Raw genomic sequence first — 21,834 nt, forward strand, 5'->3', positions numbered from 1 at the left:
GAAAGTCTCAAACCTAAAGGGAGACAGATGCCCAGAGCTCTGTTAAGAGTTCGTCCAGGTTTACATTCTAAAGAAAATTTCCATTTAACCCATGGTACCATAAAAGATACCATTCCATACCATAACAGATATTGTTATGAAGAATTCTGGCTTACAAAAATGACAAAACTGTAACATAAAAATATTCTATAAGTTCTCAACATAACTACTCAATTCTGTAATAGTAATACAGAATGAAAAACCAAGAAAAAAATCCTACGATAGAAATACTGAAGGAAAAGGCAACTTTTAATGAGTTGAAACACAAGTGAAAAAACATACCTAAACTGTCTATAAAAAAGGAAGCATGTCTATTAATTACTCTTAAAGTATTCAAATTACTTTGAAAATTATTAGGACTTAAGGAGCTGAACTTTTTAGGTCTCCAACCTTCACAAATCCAAACATCTCATTCTCTAAGCCAGTCAAAGTTATACGTAAGCTTAAAAAGTAGCATAGCACTTTAGGGTATTTGGTAAATGAGAATAATCAGTAAAGTGAGTAACCTATTAAAAAATCAGTTCATATTAAGAAATAGAATGTATGTATTTTAAAGTAGAGTACTATAATGGCAGCATATTATATACATCATTGTTAATTTTTGCTGCCCTTAATTTCTCATTTAATTATATTATGATGAAACTGTTCTGTGTACTGCAAAACCGATAGAGAAAAATATTCAAATAATATTTACACCATTAAAGGTAAAACATAATTTCACATACTTTACAATTTTAGTCTTGATATATGTTGCAAGTTAAATTTAATGTCTACCAACTTTACAAGATAATATAATGGATGAGTTAATTATGAAAAATTGGAAAAAAGCAAAATTGTGTAAGGAAGTATTTATTTTTTCCATTTTTGAGATGTAATAGAATAAGTTACTCCAAGTTCAAGAAAAGCCTTTAGAAGTCTGAGAATAAAAACAAGAAAACAGTTCAGAAATATATGAAGGATATGTTACAAGAAAGGGGCTGGAACAAGTTTTTACAGTCCATGAACAAAACATCTGGTACTTTTTCACTTTTAGTGGCCCCTAGAATCAATCAAATTTTGCATATAATAAAATATAAAAATATTTAATTAATGGTATTCAACTTTAACCTTCAAGGCAGATTTACCATTTCACATAAAACTTGTGGTTCTTAAAAATCTCTGCATGATTTCTAATTTCTATATGTACAATACCCAGATAAGTTTGGACATACCACTCAAAATAAAAGTAAAGATCAGAGCTATATACTATAAAAAGATATAATAAAATAGTCTGAAATAATTCCTTCAAGTTATTTTTTATTGATGTTCCTAAAACATATTTTGATAACAGCATAGTATGTGGTATGAATCTTAAAAGTTTTGAAAATACCAAAACATGATTCAATAAAACTGTTACGAAGAGCCTGTGGCACACCCTCACCCACAAAAGGTGATTTCCAGTTGTATAACATAGATTTGAGAACCCTTACAAACAATGCAAACTCTTCAGCATTTGTCAAGGTCCAGAAATTAAACATGAATTCTCCTAATTCTTGTCAAAAATACTAGTTCCTATCTAAAATGTTCAATTAAAGGAGCTAAAGGTATGACTGTTTTCCAGAATCAGTCATACTTTGAGGCTTTAAACAATTAACATTTCTCTTTGTTCTTCCTTAAATTAAGATTTGATGTAAATATACAAAATGAAAGACATACGATCTCTTACCAACTAGGTAGTGGACATTTTTCTGTAATCTAATTTGCCATGTTACTCTAATTCAAATTCAATGTTCATACCTAAGCTAAAAATCAAAAAACATGTAGCATGGGGCAGTAGTTAAGAAGATAAATTCTACAGCCACAGTGTCTGAGTTCAAAAGCTGCCTCTACCATTATATTAGCTGTTGGGCAAGGTAGTTAATATCTCTGTCTTACTTTCCTCATCTGTAAAATGAGAATAAGAATAGTACCTATACCCTCATAAGGTTGTTATAAAGATGAAGTTAAAGAAGCTAATGTCTGTAAAGTGTTAAGTATGTATACATTTAAGGTTTATTAAAAAAAATTTAAGGTTTATTAAATAAACAAATGAAAGATCCAAGTATTAGAGAATGTCAATCTTTCAAAACAGAAGATGAATCTTGGTATTAATTTTTTCATGATATTACTATCTGTTATGGCACAGTATTGTCACACATAAATCAAATTATCCATTATTTAGGAGCTCAAGAAATTTTATATTATCAAAACAAAAACTTCAGATGGACTGAGTACAAAAGACTATTTTTATCACTTGCTTTATTTGTATCACTTGCTTTATTTGTATCACTTAAAGTACCTAGTAAATTTTAAAAACTAGTATCAAAAATTAAGAGAAAAATTGTGAACAATTATTTCTGAATATTATTTTATATATTTTTTCTAAAACAGGAACTTTCCAATGTCTAAGTAAGCACTTCTGATAAACTCCATAGAAAGTAGTTTCAGGTTGGGCTAACCCAACAAATGAAAAACCTCAATGTAGAGACCAAACAGAGTAGATTTTTAAGGAGCCACAGTTAAATCTTTCTATATAAGTTTGCCTATTATGTTTAAAATGTAAGTTTTTAAATTTTTTTAATTTTTAAAAAATTATATGTAACTTCTCAGAAATTAATTTATAGCGATAATAGGTTGCGTGGTATAGTCAGGTAAAATCATTTCACCATCACTATAATAATTCCAAATTCAGTAAAATCCTAATATCTGGATAAATTTTTTCTATGCATGCTTTATTGGAAAACATCTTACAAAGAAATCCTTTTATATTTTGGTAAAGTATTCACTTTTGCTTCTGGATCACATTCTTGGTCCCATAAGCAAAAAAGACTGGAGGAAAATAATGCAAATTCAATACCAAGTTCAAACCAGTTCTACAATGCTATTAATATTAAAAGTAAATAACTGTGGTTCTTACATGAACATCTCATTTTTTTTGGGGGGGGGGGGGGGAAGGATGTAGTTAAGAGTGTTGTCTTTCAAGTCAAACAGACTGAGTTTGATTCCCAGCTCCATTACTTCTTAGCTAAATGAAGTGACTATAAGCAAAAATGCTTAATCTCTCTCTTAGCCTGGGTGTCCTCATCAGGGAGATGGGTATCAAGTGTAGCTACCTCATATAAGTGGTCTGAGGATTAGATGAGACAATTCCTTAAAAATAGTCCCTGACAATTTTAGATGCTCAAAAAACAAAACAAAACCAAAACAAACAAAGAAAACCCCAAAGTTAGCACAGATAAAACCACAGACATTTGGGAAACAAAACAAGAACAGAAATAAAACTCCATTTTCACAGTGTTACTGGGAAACATTTTAATAAAACAGAAACTTTATTGTTAATAGATTAAGAGTACATACCCTTAATGGCCCACACACTACACATACGCAAACACACTTCCTAAAATTGTGCCTTTATTATAAAGAACTAATCAAATACAAAAGTTTTATAATGGACACTCCCTCACCCAGGTATTAATCAAAATACAAAAACTAAATACAATACAAACATTTCTCAGTCCTGAAGGCCATACACCCTCTTACCTTATTCAGCAGTCTTCTAAGCTAGACCGCTTAGCCTTTCTCCAAGACAAAATACGTGCTATTCTCCCCAACCTCACCTTGCCCTGAGATTTCACTGTAAACCATTTTTTAAAAATAATATTACTTAATAGCTCTCAAGCTTTCTAAAGCTTAACTCAAACAGTATCTCCATATCCCCCCCCCCATTATTCAGATAAACTGAAGAGAAAAAAAGTGCTTGGAATCCCAAAACAGTTAAATTTTATAGACACAGACACATAAACTCACTGTATACTTCAACTGGCAAGATCAAAAGTTTCGAAGATATAAAAATGTTAGAATATTCTTTCTTTTACATGGAACCCATTATTAGAAGAAAATATGGACTAATCTTAAGGTTCTTTTTACATTCTCTTCTAAACTAGAATAAAATTTTTTTAAAAATTATTTGATGACCTTGGAAACCAGACCATCACATAATTATCAGTAATAATCTATATTTGGTATTTTATTTTTCAAAATGTGAATCTTAATTAAGTTATAACTGTGGCTCAGGTTTTTCCCGGGATACGAAGCAGTCTAACATGGTTTAAATCACGGAATGTTAATGTTTTTAATGATAGCATAATCCAGTGAAAAACTATCTCTCTTAAATTTGGGGCTTACCTGTGCATCAATATCAATGGCAGGGTAGATAGGTAGCATGCCTGAAGGAGAGATGATAGGACTTGGAGTTGGAGTTGGAGTCTGAGGTTGGGAAATGGAAGCAGCGATACTGTGGGTAGGAGTGTTTGACATTGCAGATGATCTTCCACTGACTGCTGTTGAACAAAATAACTGCACTTAATAAGGATGAAACATTGTTAGGTAATAGTAAGAAATATTTATCAGAAAATATTTAAAGACTTTTAAAAACAAAATATCTACAGGGACACTACCACTGCTAATATTTTATTTTCCTGGTTATTTTTGACTGGATGACAGTCTAAAATAAAAATGTATGTTGAGAGTAGCCCATTTTCTAAATAATAATCCATTGGAAAAAAATATTTCCCTCTCATAAGTAGTCATGAAACCTTATCTCAAAATAACCCTGAAAACAAAAATATTTTGTATGTATTAAAAATATAAATGAAAATGGAAAGTTGTCCATTATATTTTCTTAATTAAAAAAGGAATAAAACAGTCAAGATCAGAAGAGGAAAAATATGGTTTTTACTTGTCAATTTCACACCTCATATTCCAGAACTAATGAAAGTAATATCACTGTTTGGGAGTGGAGAACCTCGATATCCAATCATTTAAAACACCTCCTCCTATTATTTTACTAACTGTAAACAAGGGGATAATATTCTGCATTGTAGCCCTCTGTATGGCAGTAAATTCAAATATAAAAATTTGAATAGTTCTTCATGTAAGAAACTACATTTCTATGTGAGGATCAAATTTTTATATATCCCCTTCCGAATAATTCTTCATATAAGAAACTACATTTCTATGTGTGGATCAAATGGGGGTAAAATGCTCACCAATCCAGCAATCATACTGACTTGTGAGGACAAAACTGAAAGATTAGGGTAGAAATTATATAAACAATTATCCTTCAAATATGGATTGTTAGTTTCTCTAAGTATGATTTTGCTGTGATATTATTTTCACCAAAATATGCAACTTTTGGTCAGTACTTGAGATGGGAGAACACCAAAGATGGTGGCATAGGATATACTGTAGATTCAGCTGAGGGCAATTTATTTCCTTATTGACTCACTTCAGGAGTTGATATGTGAACTAAACCTCTACCCCCCATTAAAAATGCTATGATATTAAAGTATGGGCATTAATCTTTGAATGGTTAACAGTAGTGCAGATGTGCGTTACCAAAGTAGTTATCAACTACATCAGACAGAAAACAATCAGGATTCACAACTGGATCTGAAACTCGGCAAAAGAGGTTATAATCCTGCCAGAATAAAAACTGAAATTGACCTTATTATAACTAATAAAAACGTAATTGTCAATTAAGAAATCTATTTTACATGAAATCCTTAGTTCAGGCACAAACAAATACTATACATTATAGCAACACACATTCTATAATTTTACATTTTTAGGTCCACTTAAAAGCCAAAGGAAAAATGAAGGAGGAAACAAAACAAAACAAAACAGAACAAAACACTGTTTGAATCCCTAGGGATCCAGACCAATAGAAAAGGACACATACTAATATATTAAAATGATTATCTAGTGACCTTAATATTGTTACTCCATGTTGATAGTTTTATATGTTAAAAAAAAGATCAAGATAACTTAAGTGTACATATTCTAGATATAAATCTCAAAATCATAAAATCTATAGCTCTTAAAATAGATTCCTTACGTATTTTTATTGGATTTTCACAAATGGAAATACTAAACACCAAAAGCAGCTTAAACAAGATGAACACCAGTCTAAATCACTGATTTTTATTTCATGCTACTAAATAGGTAAAAAAAACCCTTAGCTTTATTGTTAAATGACTAATTATAATTCACATTTCAATTGGGCTAATTTCTTTTAAAGAACCTACTAAAATTGAAGAGTTTTCTTACTTGTTTGGTCAAATTGGTTGTTCTTATCACCTCATCTACAAGGAGACAGGCAAAATCAATTCCCTCATTTAATTTCCTTTGGCATACCTATGAAACTGGCTTACTAAAATTAAGTAACTGTCCATCACTCACCCATTTTCTACAGTTAAAAGTAACAAAAGTAAATATGTAGGTACTGAAGGAACTCTGGTACAGATCTTTGCATGTGGGGTTTCATTTTAGGGTTTGATTTAGAGAGGGAGAATCACATGCTCAGAAAGTTTTAATGTCAGGGTAGGAAAAAGGGAACTGGAGACCACAGAAAAAGCAAAGTGTTAAGACAGGTTAAACAGGGAACTGATTTTGCTTTGGCTAGTGTGAAGAACAGGGAAGACAGAAGATTTTGGTCAGCCAACTACTAGAGAAAAAGAGACCAAATCTTATGAGAGAAATCTAATAAATGGGGACTAAGAAGTACACAGCAGAGGCTATGCTAGAGGGAAGGAAAGAAGACTATGAGCCTAATGAGATTGTAATATATTTTTAAAAACCCAAAGAAGTGGAAATGATCATTAGTCAACTAAAGGGACAAATCCTACCACAGAAGTTTAAAGAATGAGGCTGTGGAAGTGAACACATGAGTATACATGCAGATGTATGCATGTGCACATGCATGTTACCAGGAGGAGTTGTAGGTAGGTAGCTGAATGTTTTTAATCCTGCTCTTCCTCCTTCTTGGTCTCTCTCCTCTCCCCATATAAATGAGAATAAAGAAGTAAAATATTTGTATAGTATGACAAGTATTTGTCATACTAAAAAGTTATGTGTATTTAAAAAATTTTTACATGGGAATACACAGAACTATTTTTGTTTGGTATACAAATCAACAGAAAAGCTACTTTACAAACTGGTGATAATTCTGATCAGTATAAAAAATTGTACAACTGGCAAATCATTGTTGACAACTATGCCCAAGCACATCACATAAACTCTGATAGCATATAAAAAAGTATAAACATCCATTAGTATGGAATTTCTATTATTCATTTAAGTGCATAAGTAACATTTAACACTATATATCCTTTGATAGTTTTATTGACATAATGGAATATTATGATGATCTAAATTAATGGCCATGGACACAGTATCAAATTTGGGATTTATAGTACTATGCTCCAGTTTTCACAGGATATTTAAGAATTTTAATATTGTATTACCAATTATTATAACCAGCTAGTGGTGATTAGTAGTAATTTTTAAATCTATAGAAAAATTTTATACTCATCAATGAGTCTTTATAGTTCTTACTACTAATTATTATTAGCAGTTTTTCCAATGCAGTTACTTCACCCTTAAGTTTAGTAGAGATTTTCAGTCCACATGTTACTATTGAGGTGATATTAAAGGAGGACTAGAAAGCTTTAGCGAAATTTTAAGCATAAAATCTGTCTCATCAGCTGGTTTCTTTGTTTCTGAATGTTAGCTAAATGTCTAAACAATATACAACTTAGTTTACTTTTATCCTTTTAAAAGATGAAACTTAAAGTATGTGTAATCTCATCATAATATGTAATGCTACTAAAACATAGTTTTAAAATTAGGAAAAGTCAATCATCCTTTAAGTACAGACCAATGAATAAAAATGGGGGAGAGATTAGATGAAAATTATCAAAATTCAACTGTTTATTTCCTTTTTTCGTCCTTTTTCCCTTCCTTTTCAAATTTCCTTTTTGTCTTTTTCTTTTAAGAAGCAAATTATCCTTTTCAGATAGCATTTTTATTGCTTATAACTATAAAATCTCATTCTACCAAAGTACCAAAACCTAGAAGTATTAAAACAACCTTTTAAAATATTTCTGCTTGCCAATGAAAATAATTAGAGTGAAATTTCTCTGGCTACACATTTAAAAATATATCATTTATAATACTGTCAGGGGACCACATCTTCCTATGATACAGTTAGAAAGAGACTACACATTAACAGTCACGGGATAAAAATCACTGACATACAGTATAATCAAACCCTATTTGATTTGGTACTTTATTAATTTTGTAAAGGTGTTTAAGTTTTTGGTTTTTTTTTTAAAATCCACCAAGTTTGAAGTCTGATCCATTAGGATATAAAATATTTCTGTTCACAAATAAGCTTTCTGATGTGTCCTCCTAGTTTTGCACTTCAACTTCTAACAATTTCCAAGTTTAGTGGTGTGAATACAGAAGCAAAATGCCAAAATTCAATCTTAGTATTCTGAACTTAAAGGGAAAAAACAAAAACAAAAATCAAACATTAACCCCACTACTGAAAAACTTAGATTCCCAGCCTACCCAGCTAAGCCAGAAAGCTTCAGTCATTTGTATTGAATGAGCTAATCTTTAATTCGACCTGTATTCCTCTGAGAACTTCTGAGATTGAACTAATATTTCTAAAGATAGACATGGGTCAAGAGTCCAAAAATAGTTCTCAAGTTGGGTAACGGCAAAATTCTGGCACACTCTTACTCGCCTTAAAGCAAATCATATTTGATACCTGCTCATAACAATATAAACCCACCTGCCATGATGTCATCCAGCGTGTCATTGAGGGTCTGAGCAGGGCTGGCTACCATTAACCCTTGTTGTGTTTCTGTCAGAATTCCTTGCCCCAGCCCTGCCAACTGTGCTTGGCCCAGTACTGGCTGTCCAACTATCACTCCTTGCAGTTCTGTAAGATTTGCGATGGACCCTGGAGGCAAGGGACCTGCCGCCAGGGGCAAAGCTTGAGGCATCGCCAGAGGCTGGATTGGTGCAAAACCCATCTGAGCAGCAGTCTGCTGGGGTTCATCTTTAAGCAAAACGGGATCCACTGGCTGTAACCGTGCATAGTCTCCCTCGGAAAGCTGTTCTCCAACCCCAACAGGAGTTAGTAATCCCAGGTGTTGGCAAGATTGTTGCTGCTGCTGCTGAAGTTGAATTCTTTGAGCTTTAACCTCTAGATACTGCTTTTTTAGTTGCTGCTGAGTTTTCAGTTGTAACTCTCGTTCTACTTTCTGTAGTTCCTCCAAAATCTTTTGTTTCTTCTGAATTTGTTCCTCCCTCGTTTTGTTCAGCTCCTCGATCTTCTCCTTGGTAAGTTGGTCAGCATGAGCCAGTTCCAAGGACTGCAGCTGTGCATTCTTTTCTATGGCTTCTTTTATCCTCTGTTCCAGTTCTGTTAACTTTCCCTGAGCCTCTTCTACAATGCTCTCTGGAGACTGATTGGTGATGTAACCCTGTACATCCTGGCTGTTTGCTGGCAAATGGCTGCTGGACTTTTGTTTAGAAGCAGCTGTGTGAAAAAGAAACCCCCTCAGAAGTGCACATGAATGGCATCCTCATTACAGAGTTACTGTTGGGAGGTTTAGTGCCAACAGTTATGCACCAAGTTATCATATCCATAGAAGGTGAAAATGTACTGCTAAAAAGTTAAAAACAAATCCACCTTCTTTTTCATAAATATAAAATGTATGTATTTTATGTGCATTAGCTTTGGAAATTAATTTCAGAATTTTAAAAATATCACATGGCTAAAATTAGACAACAGAGGGATGCAGGTTTGTGATACCTAAGTGGTGCAATTAAAGTACAATCTAAGGCTATGTGTATATATTCCATATGGTCATAAAGATGAAAAACTCATCATAGGAACAGAACAATAATGCTAAATTATTAGGATGTAGGAAAAACTTAGACCTCTAAGTCAAGGTTTTTTCACATTTAATAGTCTGTGACTTTTAAACACTCACACATACACACAAAGAGTACCCAAACCACTGAGAAGTAACAATTAAAATCCAACTAAGATATATGTCTTTGTTGGGGTCTATCATCTTCAAGACTGATATAGGCAAGATATAAATTCACATATTCACACAGCTACCTGGCCAATAGAGAACTGGGATTCAGTTTCCCTGGAAGAAAAGATGCTAGACTATGCCATCCACTATATCTTCTGACAGCCAGGTGAATAGACAGATCTGGCCACAGGTATAGCAATCAATTGTTTGCTATACCAATTGAAAAAGGTGCCAAGGCTCTAGATTGGTAGTAGTGATTGAAAAGAGCTGGTGGAAATACTTAGCATTCTTGTTGGTAAAATAATATAGGTAGCCAAAAAACAAAATAAAAACTGCATTGGTTCTTCAGGTAAAATTTTTAAAAAGAAAAACTGATTCAAACTGGTAGGTGTAATGTTTGGGTACATAACTTAAGAACATGCATGGTGTAACATCCACAAGTCAAATATGGACCTCAGAATTCTAGAGGAATAAACAAGCATATCTGAAGTAACTTTGAATTATTGGTTGAGAAAAGGTATCCCAGATATAAAATCTGTATTAAACCAGTTATTGTAAAATAAGTTTTAATACTTGATCCATCTTGTTAATCTTCTTTCTGCCTTATATCACTAAAGAGATTTGAGTAAATAATTTACAAAAATATCACCCAACTATACCCAGCTTAACATTTTACACAAAAATTACTATTTATTAGAGGAAATCATGGATAATCAGAATTGCATCAATGAAAAGCATCTGAATTTCTCCTGCTAATACTTCTAATTTTAGCAAATTAATGCTATTAACTACCTTCTCTCCCACTAACATGCTTTTGTCATTGGTAAAAGAAAAATCTTTAATTATACCAACTTAGTAAAATTCATTTTTTGGAGAAATGGCTGGTTTTTATTGTAATCTTATTTTTACCTGGACAACAAATAAGAAACAGTCTTCAGTATTATAACTGACCTTTATTCCTGATGGGAAGAGTAGTGGCAACATTGGCAGGTGGTTTGTCAGGCTCCTGAGGTGGGACAACCATGGGCAGTGCTTGAACCGGTACACGAGGAGCCTAGGACAATGGATTCTGATTATTAGTGTCCTACACAATCCAATAAATAATATGCTTTAAAGAAAGAATAAGTTACAGACTTTTTAAAAGTTTTCTTTTTTTCTTTTTTGAGACAGAGTCTCACTCTGTTGCCCAGGCTAGAGTGCCATGGCGTTAAGCTCACAGTAACCTCAAACTCCTGGGCTTACGCAATCCTTCTGCCTCAGCCTCCCGAGTAGCTGGGACTACGGGCATGTGCCACCATGCCCGGCTAATTTTTTTCTATATATATTTTTAGCTGTCCAGATCATTTCTTTCTATTTTTGTAGAGACGGGCTCTCGCTCTTGCTCAGGCTGCTCTTGAACTCCTGACCTCGAGCGATCCTCCCACCTCGGCCTCCCAGAGTGCTAGGATCATCAAAGTATTTGTAATATACCACCAACTCAGACAATGACATATTTACTGAAAATATGTTGGTACCCAATTATTTTCCATAACATTTTTAATGCGCTTTGAATTCAAGTTGTTATTCAACCTGAAGAAAGCAAAGTAAAATCATATCAATCTGGAGTCTTAATATTATATCAGATGTTCACTAACCATATGAAGTGCATCTTTATAAAGAGAACTACATTATTATAACAAAAATAATCAATCTAGTTTAAACTGAAACTATGAGTGAAAGGAGGATAAAGAAGACATAATATAAAATGCTTTAGTTTTGAATCTTACCCTATTTAAATCGTGGGATGGGGGGGGTTAACTGAGTGACATCTGGTGAAGGAGTTGAAAGCAAGTTATTAGGATAGTCCAAAAGATAGCAAACAACACTTGTATGGCCACCTTTTGCTGCTTCTATCAACATAGTTGAGCCATCCTGAAAGAGTAAATGTGGAAGGCAAAAAAAGTGAAAATTATAAGCTAATTTACAGAATCAATGAGGAAGATAAAGCAAACAGGTCCCAGACACATTAAAATCATGGATTTAGTAAAGAATACTTTCCTCTAATAAGAAAAGAGAAAATTAATACTCGGAATGCCATTAAAAATGAAACTTATAGATGATATTCTGTAATGTTCAATAGTGAAGAATTAATTTACAATGTTGCCTGAAACATTTGAGTTACATACTTTTAAACGGTGAGTAGGATCTGCCCCATGAGCCAAAAGTAGTTCTACCACTGCCAGATGACCCCCTGCACAAGCCAGGGACAGTACAGTATGGTCATTATTAGCTGTGGTTCTATTCACATTTGCTCCTAAAACAGACAAGCATTGAAAATCATGTTAGCAAAATGGCTTTTCTTAAAATTATGGTAAATTTAAAAATCATAGAGTAGAGAGAATAGGATAAGGAAGCCCCACATACCCATTACCCAGCTTCAACGATTATAAACACACGGCCAATCTCGTTTCACATATACCCACATCAATTCTCCTCTCCCATCTTGAATTATTCTAAAGCAAATCCCAGACAAACATGATATAATTTCATCCATAAATATTTCAGTATGTACCAGTAAAAGATATCAAAAGTATCTATTACTCCTAATATAATCACTGTATGAAAAAGTAAAATGCAAAATTTTATTTATATTTTAAGTTCTTCAGTAGAAAAGATGACTAAAACCCAATAAAAATAAAACACCCTGCCCTTTACAGGTTAAATATGCAAAGAACATGGAATAGAAAGTAAGAGCAGTACTATCTTTTTTCATTAGGAAATATCTGAGAATGAAAACAGGTACAACACCCTGCCATCCCCACTCCATAAATCTATCCATGATTTGGATTATTGTGCTAGGTAATATAGGAAATGGAAATAAAAGAGAAGAAACTGGAATCAAATTCATTAACCAAAGAGAGAGAATGGTGATTATGTACATAATTCCTTTCTTGATAATACTGTGTTATAAATATATATTACAAGTGAATGTTCAAAATGCCTAAAATAATTTGACCAGGAAGTCATTTCTGATTTATTTTACCTATAAACAATTACAAATTTGAGATTTCTTCAGTATTTTTAGGAAGAAAATGATATATTATTGTCTCTTAAAATTAGATATGGCCCATATATAGTCTTTCTTTTATCAATGTGGAATCAAAAGTATAATCTATAATCTCCTATACTTAATAATATGATGGACTCCACATGAAAACTGTTTCAACTAGAACTTATGTAGTAAACACAACAATTTAAAGGAAGCAATATGCTCCTTTTTATTTTATATGGTCATTAAAGTCTTTAGTATCAAACTAGAATTACTGATCATGATAGAAAACCCTCAGACATTTTGCCATATTTCAATTGTGAACATTTTTTGTATTATATTTATAACCATCTCCCTATATTTTATAAAGAAGGAAACTTAGGCCCAAGGAAGTATACAGTAGGAAAGTGATTTGTCACAAATTTCTCAGTGGCAAAAAAATCAGGTTTCAAAATGATACTATATTACATGAATATAACAGACTTTATCTACACCCTCTAAGTTTTATATAGGGAAATTTTTCTTTATAGAAGTGTTTCTCAACAAGGGTGCTATGTGTTATGACAGTTGTTTGTAGTTCGGAGCTGTTATGTGCATTGCAGGATGTTTATCCACTCATGAAATGTCAGCAGCATCCTTCCCCATGTAATACCCTCAAAAAATGCCCTTTACCCCTCAATCTCAAAACAGCTGAGAGCAGAAGTGGACATTTTGGGAAAAAAACTACTGCTTTACACAAACCTACCTTTACTAATTAAGAACTGAACAGTACAAACATGACCAGCTCTTGCAGCTTTCATTAAAGGAGTTCTTCCACCTTCAGATTCATGTTCCTGTTTAAAAAATACAGACTTAATTGATATTTAATCACTAGTGAACAATTTCTTTTTTTTTTTTTTGAGACAGAGTCTCACTTTGTTGCCCGGGCTAGAGTGAGTGCCGTGGCATCAGCCTAGCTCACAGCAACCTCAGACTCCTGGGCTTAAGCGATCCTACTGCCTCAGCCTCCCGAGTAGCTGGGACTACAGGCATGAGCCACCATGCCCGGCTAATTTTTTTTTTTGTATGTATATTTTTAGTTGGCCAGATAATTTCTTTCTATTTTTAGTAGAGACGGGGTCTCACTCTTGCTCAGGCTGGTCTCGAACTCCTGACCTCGAGCGATCCACCCGCCTCGGCCTCCCAGAGCTAGGATTACAGGCGTGAGCCACCGCGCCCGGCCTGAACAATTTCTTTTTCATGCAAATAAATCAAGAGAATTGGATTAATTTCTGAATCTAAATATACTAAATACCAAGCTTTGAAGCAAATTAAGAAATACATTTTTAAATTTAAAAAGTCTGAAATTAGAAATATGTTCTATGGAAAAAATTAAGAATTAGAGTTATAGTCATGTGATCATGACACCCTCATCTAAATCCACCTAAGTAATTTTTCCCTCTCTTTTCCTACACAAAGGATTGTCGAACTTGAATAGCGTATAGTACTCTTAGCACAGCCCTCTCCACACAATCAATATGGTTAGCATTATCCTCATCCATTCTAAATGATTTTCCTCTCATTACTTTGTGTCCTCTCTCTATGAATTTCAGTAAGTACATCACTGCCCTCTCTTTACAGACTTCCTATTATCTCTAGTTTACCTTATATAAAAATGATAAGACTAAGGATAATTTAAATATTTCTCAAACCATCAATTATGTTACTAGAGCTTTTTGGGTTTCAATAGGATGGAGATTCTACTGCATACCTATGATTGCTGTGTAAATGAGAACACTGTTACATAAATTTTCAGATCTTAAAAAATAAAGATTTGAGAAAAATATCTTTTGTAAGGAATTTTGTATTTCCTTTTTTTAAAAAATTAACATTCACAACTAATGAACAACTTTTGCTTTTTCTCTTAAACCACACTCTAGGTTGTTTTAGCTGCCATTAACTAAGCAAGTACTAATGATTACATTGCTGTACGTTTTATAGCCACTGTGGTAAACACTGGATATATAGTTACTAAGCTGAAGAAGCTCGAAGTCTAACAAGAGAGACATACGCACACAACTAAATAGCATTTGTGTAATAAGTGCTTCAAGAGTTGTACTAGCACATGCAGAACTAAAAGAGGCCACAACAATGATCTAATTCAACTCTCACTTTTCATAAATAAGAGAACTTAAATGAATTATTAAGTTTATGAAACTAGTTACAGGAGGAGCTTGTTTCTGCCTGTATGTGAATTTCTGTCATAAACTATGAAGGAAAGTACCTTTGCTTATTAATCTCAAAATCTCAGCCCCATGAAAATATGGGTGCTTACATTTTAACTAAAATCTACCTTTGGGATGTCTTCCTCCTACTCCCCATAGACTAAACAGGAAGATCAGCTATCCTACCCATACATGTTTGCATTATGCTTCCCTACTTCCCAGGCTGCACTCATACCACTTTTTCCAACTCTTTTACCGCAACAGTGCCATATCTACCTTTGCAAACATTACCCAGCCCCAAATATAACATCTCAGATGACCACTTTCCCTCTTCTAAGCTTCTTTACTCTCTGCATTTCCCCTATGACATCTCTTATACTGACATCAGTATTTATTTCACCCAAGTTTATTAAATTATAAACTACTTGAAGGAAAAGATTTATTTATTAAATATTTATGTTTTTAACTCTTATTACTTAAATAATGCTCTTAACGTGTAGACATAATTTACTTCCTAAGATATACTGAAATGCCTCTAAGCCACGTTTGCCTTATTTATACAAAATAAAAAAAGCTTCTAAAAATAGCTAATACCTAAGGGAAAATTAATTTGTATTAATATCGCTAACACAGAATTTTCTTTCCCATAGGCAATGAGGGGTAGTGGATTGGACAGTCCTATTAAAAAAGGAGAACAAGAATGAACACTAAACAGCATAGAAAAAAAGGCGACTAAATGAGATAAATAGCAAAAAGGCCAACATAAAATTGGCAGTAAAGAAATGCCTTTTGTCTAGAATCCCCATAGTTTAATATTATCTTGTATTATTTTTAAATATTAGGATTTAATAAGTGACACAGCTTACCAGATCTGCTCCTGCCTGAAGTAAGACATCTGCTACATCAGTATGACCATTTTCACAGGCATATGTTAGTGCTGTATCCCCTGTTGCTGTCGTCGCATGAACATTAGCTCCTGCAGTAGTGTTAACAAAAAATACATCGACTTACTTAAACAACCAAATGACATAAATTATGGATACAAAAATTTCTCTAGATAAGCTATATCTCCTCAAATCAGACAAATAACCTTATTCATTTCTAGAAACAGAGAATATTGTCAGCATCTTTAAAAGCAAAAAAGAAAAAGAAAAAACAATTACAAACAAAACTGCTTGAAATTAAAGCTGCAAATATAATGAACATCAGTAAATTATTCAGAATACATACATATTACACTTTTTACACATATTCATTGTATCATAACATAAAAAAATTTGCATTACAACATTTTAACTTAATCATGTAAAAAACTTCTTCCAAATGCAAAAATGCCTACCTGCAGCTAATAAGTATTTAACTAATTCCAAATGACCCTCTTGAGCAGCTTCCATTAAAGGGGTAGAACACCCTAGTTCTATATCAGCTCCTGCCTTAATTAGAAAGTCTGCCACTTCCAGGAAGCCTCCACAGCAAGCCAGAGTCAAGGCAGTTTCTTGAGTTTCTTCTGTCTGTGCGTTGATATTTGCTCCTAAAATAAAGATTCTAATTATTTTTAAAAAGTCATTAACTTATTCTAGAGATAAGCAAAATACGATTGTTTCATAATAAACTATATCTCAAAAATGAATGTTTGGTATCAACATTCTAAATAAGAAAAAGCCTCTCCCTTACTCCTGAGGCAGTAAATAAAACCACATCTACGAGTCCATATTTGATGTGCACAGCTGGAGTGTTATTTATGTAGCCAAAAGTTAAAAGTGATAAAAAGGACTCAGAAAAATAAGCTACATCCCCTTATAATGATTCAAAATGATGATAAAGACATTGACAGTGATGATGATAGTAATAGCTAACATTTAATAAGCACTTACTATTTGCTAGGCAATATACAAAGCAGTTTCCAAATTGTTTAGGTATTACTATCAGCTCCATTTTACAGCTAAGGAAATTGAGGTTAATTAACTTACCCAAGGTCACAACATTATCACCATCATTACTACTACCACCACCATAGCTAATGCTTAAAAGGCACTATATGACAAGCACTGTTCTACAAGCTTTATACATACGTATTAACTATCACAACTACCCTACAGATGAGAAAAACTGAGGCACAAAAGGTTAGAAACTTGCCTAAAGCTACAAAATTGGCGAGCAGTGGAGTTGTGATTCAAATTTAGTAAGTCCTCTCTAAAATATATGCTTTTAAAATTCTAGTCAATATTACCTCTAAATAAAAGTTTTTTTTAAAAAGTGTCATTCCTCTTAAATTTGTCCCAACAAAAACTTTATTACTACTAAAAGAAAAATAAAATCAGGCTACAAATACAAAGATGGGAGATTACTCCTAAACTTAAGATATCTTAAGACAGCAAAGTAATTGTTTCACTTTTCCCAAAAGAAAAGTTTACTAGGTACTAAAGAAAGCTCCTTGACAGCTTCTGATGCGCATTCTTATACCTCTCATCAAGTTAGTCCTTATGGCAGGGCTTCCCACACTGTTTTATGAAACATTAGATCTATCAAATATTTATTCATAGGTATTCTGCCCCCAAAGGAATTAATTCCCTTGATGTATTACCTTTAGAAATGTTGAATCTCTCATACTGCCCCCCTACTTAACCAACAAGTCTATGCAACTCCATTGCTGTTTTTTATTCACATAGCACATGACGACTGAAAGCTCTATATTTAAAAAATTCATCTGATTTTGTTTAGCACAGTATGGAAGCTATTTTCACAGCAAATACTTTATTATTAGTTTCGGTAACAAAATCTCATTGCAAATCTACTAGAAAGATAAAACAGTGAGATTCAATTTTATAAAATTATACTGTTAGGTTTTATGCATTAATAATTCATCATCTTGATTGATATGGTTACCTTGGCCTAGAAGTAATGCCACCATTTCTTCATGTCCTTCACGAGCTGCTTCCATCAATGGTGTATAACCTTCATCATTGACCTCTTCCAGGCTAGCTCCTCTTTCAATAAGTAAAGCCGCAAGTTCCACATGCCCACCACATGCAGCCAAAGTCAACGGTGACTCAAATGAATCAGCAGGCATGTTCACTTGGGCACCACTGTCAAGAAGTAACCTAGCTACTTCAACATGGCCATCCTAATCATAATGCAATTAAAAGATTGAATCAGCACCATTAAAAAAAACTTGAATAATTTAAAGACTTCTCAATTACTATGCAATAAAGTTCATTGATCTCCACTGAAATAAGAATTAATCTACATTTAACAGTTGAGTAAATCAACATTTATCATATTCTGCCTACACTTTTAGTATAAAAGGAGCAAACAGAGGCTAATAATATAAAACAAGTAGGAAAATAATACGTTCAATCAAGAAATTTATTAATCAGGAAAGAAAACAGTATATAAAATAAGAGACTACTATGAAACTGTAGATAATATGAACACTGCATGGTATAAACTTAAATGCTAAAGAATAAAGTTCAGGGAGAGAAAGTAGGATTTTCATAAAAATCTGTAAACCTATGCAAACTTTTGATTATGTAGAAAAATAAAAATATAACAATTTTTGGAGATTATTGGGGGATTCATGATGTGTTAGGGGAACACAATATATACATGGTATTTTGCTGTTCATCATTTAAATACCAGTGAAATTAAGAAAAAGAAAAGGAAGTTTTCTTATTATCTTCTTTCTCTGTTACTGGTCACTCTTTCCCACAGCTTTCCTAATTACTGGCAACTTCATGGCTCTCTTTTTCCTTCTTTTTTAACTTTGATAATTTTTCCCCCCTTCTATATATTACCTCACAGCCATTTCATCTTCCTTTGAACATGTCATGCCCATTTTTCCCTTCATGCCTGTCAGATTACACAACTCTATTGCTATGGTTACTTTACTATTTCTTCAATCTCCTGCCTACATAATCAACTCCTACAATTCCATTAAGTCCAGTTGAAAATCTGAATATTTTCGCAAGCCTTCCAAATGTCTGGCCCCCACTAATATCTTTCATTTACTTAAAACATGTACTTCTGGTGCATGTTGGTTAGTTCTACAGAATATTCCATTTTAAAGTCTTAATCTACACATAGGCTATTTCCCCAGTGGGGGGGTGACAAGGATGATTAATATCCTTATCATGGGGAAATGTTAAAACTATTATGTTAATAGTATTATTGATGTGATTTACACATATTACCTCAGTTAATCCTCATAACAACCCCAGAAATATTATACTCATTTTGCAGGTGAAGAACTCAAAAGCAGCGAAAGAAACTTGTATTTGTTCAAAAACGATTTACTAAAGCAAATGCTAAATTGGTAATAAGGAAAATAATAGACACATAAGTTTTAAATGACTAATTGTTTAAAAATTAGTAAATAAAATTTAGCATCCTTTCAATAATCATTCTCTGAAGGGAAGTTGATACAAGAAACTTCAAATTCCTTTGGGGCCTTTTCCTGCTTTGGCATGTTTTTCTTGTAAAACCATCTATAACCTCACTCGGATCCATCTCTGTGTCATAAATTATAAACCCAGATACAAAGGTGTAAGAGTACTAATATGACCCATTCCTAAGTACAAACTCTAAAAAAATAATCCAGGGCTCAGAAAAGACCATGACAAAGAGGAAACTATGTAACACAATTAATACTCTACTTTTAAATTATTCTTTAATTAATTTATTTGTTTGAGATACATGTATTATATACATACTCTGGATTATATTTTCCTCTTTAATAGCCTCAATCTACTTTCAAAAATGTCACTTTTGTGGCAATTAGATAAAACCAATATAGAGTTATATGAGACTAAGGGAAAAAAAAAAGCAGGTAGCACTGTAAAGTTTCAGAAAGTAACTCTAATAGAAGTTAATATATAACTAACTCTGAAAACTACCAATAATTCAGATAGCTAAAGTCCTGCTCCACAATAAGGTTATGATAAAAAGAATCTTAGCACCCCTGGAAAAGGCACTCATTGTACATTTGCCCTGTCTTTCTCTACCTAATAGATAAATATATTTTGCATATGCATTTCACCAATCTTACCATGCAAGCCTCCATTAAAGCAGTGTGCATTTCATCTGTTTTATGCTCTTGATCCGCGCCTGCTTCCAAAAGAAACCGGACCATCTCTAAGTGTCCTACACCAAAAGTGTACAAGATTACTTGAAAATATTTTATTATTCATAAAAACATTTTTAAAATTACAATATTCTTAGAAGTTATATTTAACTCATAGCATTAAATTTATAAGCATAATTAAAGTCAACTGCAAGCCACCCCCAACTGTCAAACACAGATTATACAAATGATTTTGATGTTCTACTCCTTATCCTATTGCCCTAAAAACTGCTGCTACTAGAATCCCTGCTACAGGTGAACAAAGATGCCACTGAAATCCAACACATACAATATCCTCTCTACAAACCTTTAAGAGCCCAGGCATGCTATTGTTATTTTATCCATGATACGGAATAAACTAGCTTTTATAAACAAGTAGCTTGGAATGATAATCATTCAAGTTACTTCTATGAGGAAATGTGTTTAAGTGCCAATAAAAAACCCTTTTAAAAACAACCTCCTTGTAAGCTAGCAACTCCACGTGTAAAAGCTTCTTGAAACCATACCATTTAATTTATATTTATTTGGATATAAACATACATATATACACAGATACACATATATTTATGCAGTTTCAAATAAACCATATGCATCAGTTCAGATAAAGATACCTTACGAGCAGTTAAAATGCAGAAGACAAACTATTAATATAATTTAAGAAGGACTTCAGATTGTATGCAAGAAACAACAGAAATATGACTTCTTTTTTTTTCCAGCCTTATTTGCAATGAACTACAGTCAGTTCTTAGTTAACTGGGGGGAGGGGAGGATGGATAGTGTAGTCATAGGTAAATCGTTAAAATTTACTTTAATGAGTAAGTACAGTATCTGCCACATCTTGTATTTGCTAACTGCCTACCTCCCTTTTCCTCTCTTATCATTCTCTCCTTCCAACGATCCATATTTTAATGCTTAGTCTCACCCTGAGTTCTGTACCTTCTCCATCTCCTCCTTATTAATCTACATCCTAGGAGACCTCACCAGAAATAGAGGAAAGGAAGAGGGTTCTTGGATCCCTGGGAATAACAGGGATGTTTTCCACCAGCTCTGTTCTCTATCCAGCTTCTAATTAAAGCCTGCAAGCCCCAACCTCAGATGCCCCTTTGGAAAGCAGGCTAGGACTACAAGCAAAGGGGAAAATAAGTAGCCCCATCTCAAAGCTTTCTGGCCAGCTGGGAATTAGTAGTGAAATGCAGCCAGTTCAGGATCCACAAGTATTTGTGAAAAGAGAAGAGCGCTACCCAATCAGCCCACCCCAAGGTTTAATTCCTCTCCTCCCAATGAAGATCAGCCTCTGCCTCATTACCAAAGAGGGCTGGGGAGGTAAGAGACCTCAGCTGTGCTCCCTATATGAAACTATGTTAACATCAGATAATCAAAAGCACTTTAAATAAAACATATTTTTCAAATTTAATTTAAATTTTAATCATTTTTCCATCTAAGCATTATTTTCACATGTTTTTTTAAAGGAAATTATTCCAGAAGACCTCACACAACCTTGGCCACTCTTAAATAGAAGAAAACAAA

At 33.2% G+C, this 21,834-nt stretch overlaps 1 protein-coding gene across 1 annotated transcript in view; it reads right to left on the bottom strand.

Moving 5' to 3' along the window:
- ANKRD17 (ankyrin repeat domain 17) overlaps positions 1-21,834 on the bottom strand; it is a 145,923-nt gene that overhangs the window by 42,655 nt on the left and 81,434 nt on the right. The window contains 11 exon segments of the mRNA XM_045532928.1: positions 4,243-4,397; positions 8,696-9,448; positions 10,908-11,010; positions 11,723-11,746; positions 11,748-11,867; positions 12,122-12,249; positions 13,730-13,817; positions 16,055-16,164; positions 16,528-16,719; positions 18,075-18,312; positions 20,233-20,327. Coding sequence (XP_045388884.1) covers positions 4,243-4,397; positions 8,696-9,448; positions 10,908-11,010; positions 11,723-11,746; positions 11,748-11,867; positions 12,122-12,249; positions 13,730-13,817; positions 16,055-16,164; positions 16,528-16,719; positions 18,075-18,312; positions 20,233-20,327 — 2,006 coding nt within the window.

The sequence above is a fragment of the Lemur catta genome, chromosome 19 (assembly GCF_020740605.2).
Source record: "Lemur catta isolate mLemCat1 chromosome 19, mLemCat1.pri, whole genome shotgun sequence".
Classification (NCBI taxonomy): Eukaryota; Metazoa; Chordata; class Mammalia; order Primates; family Lemuridae; genus Lemur; species Lemur catta.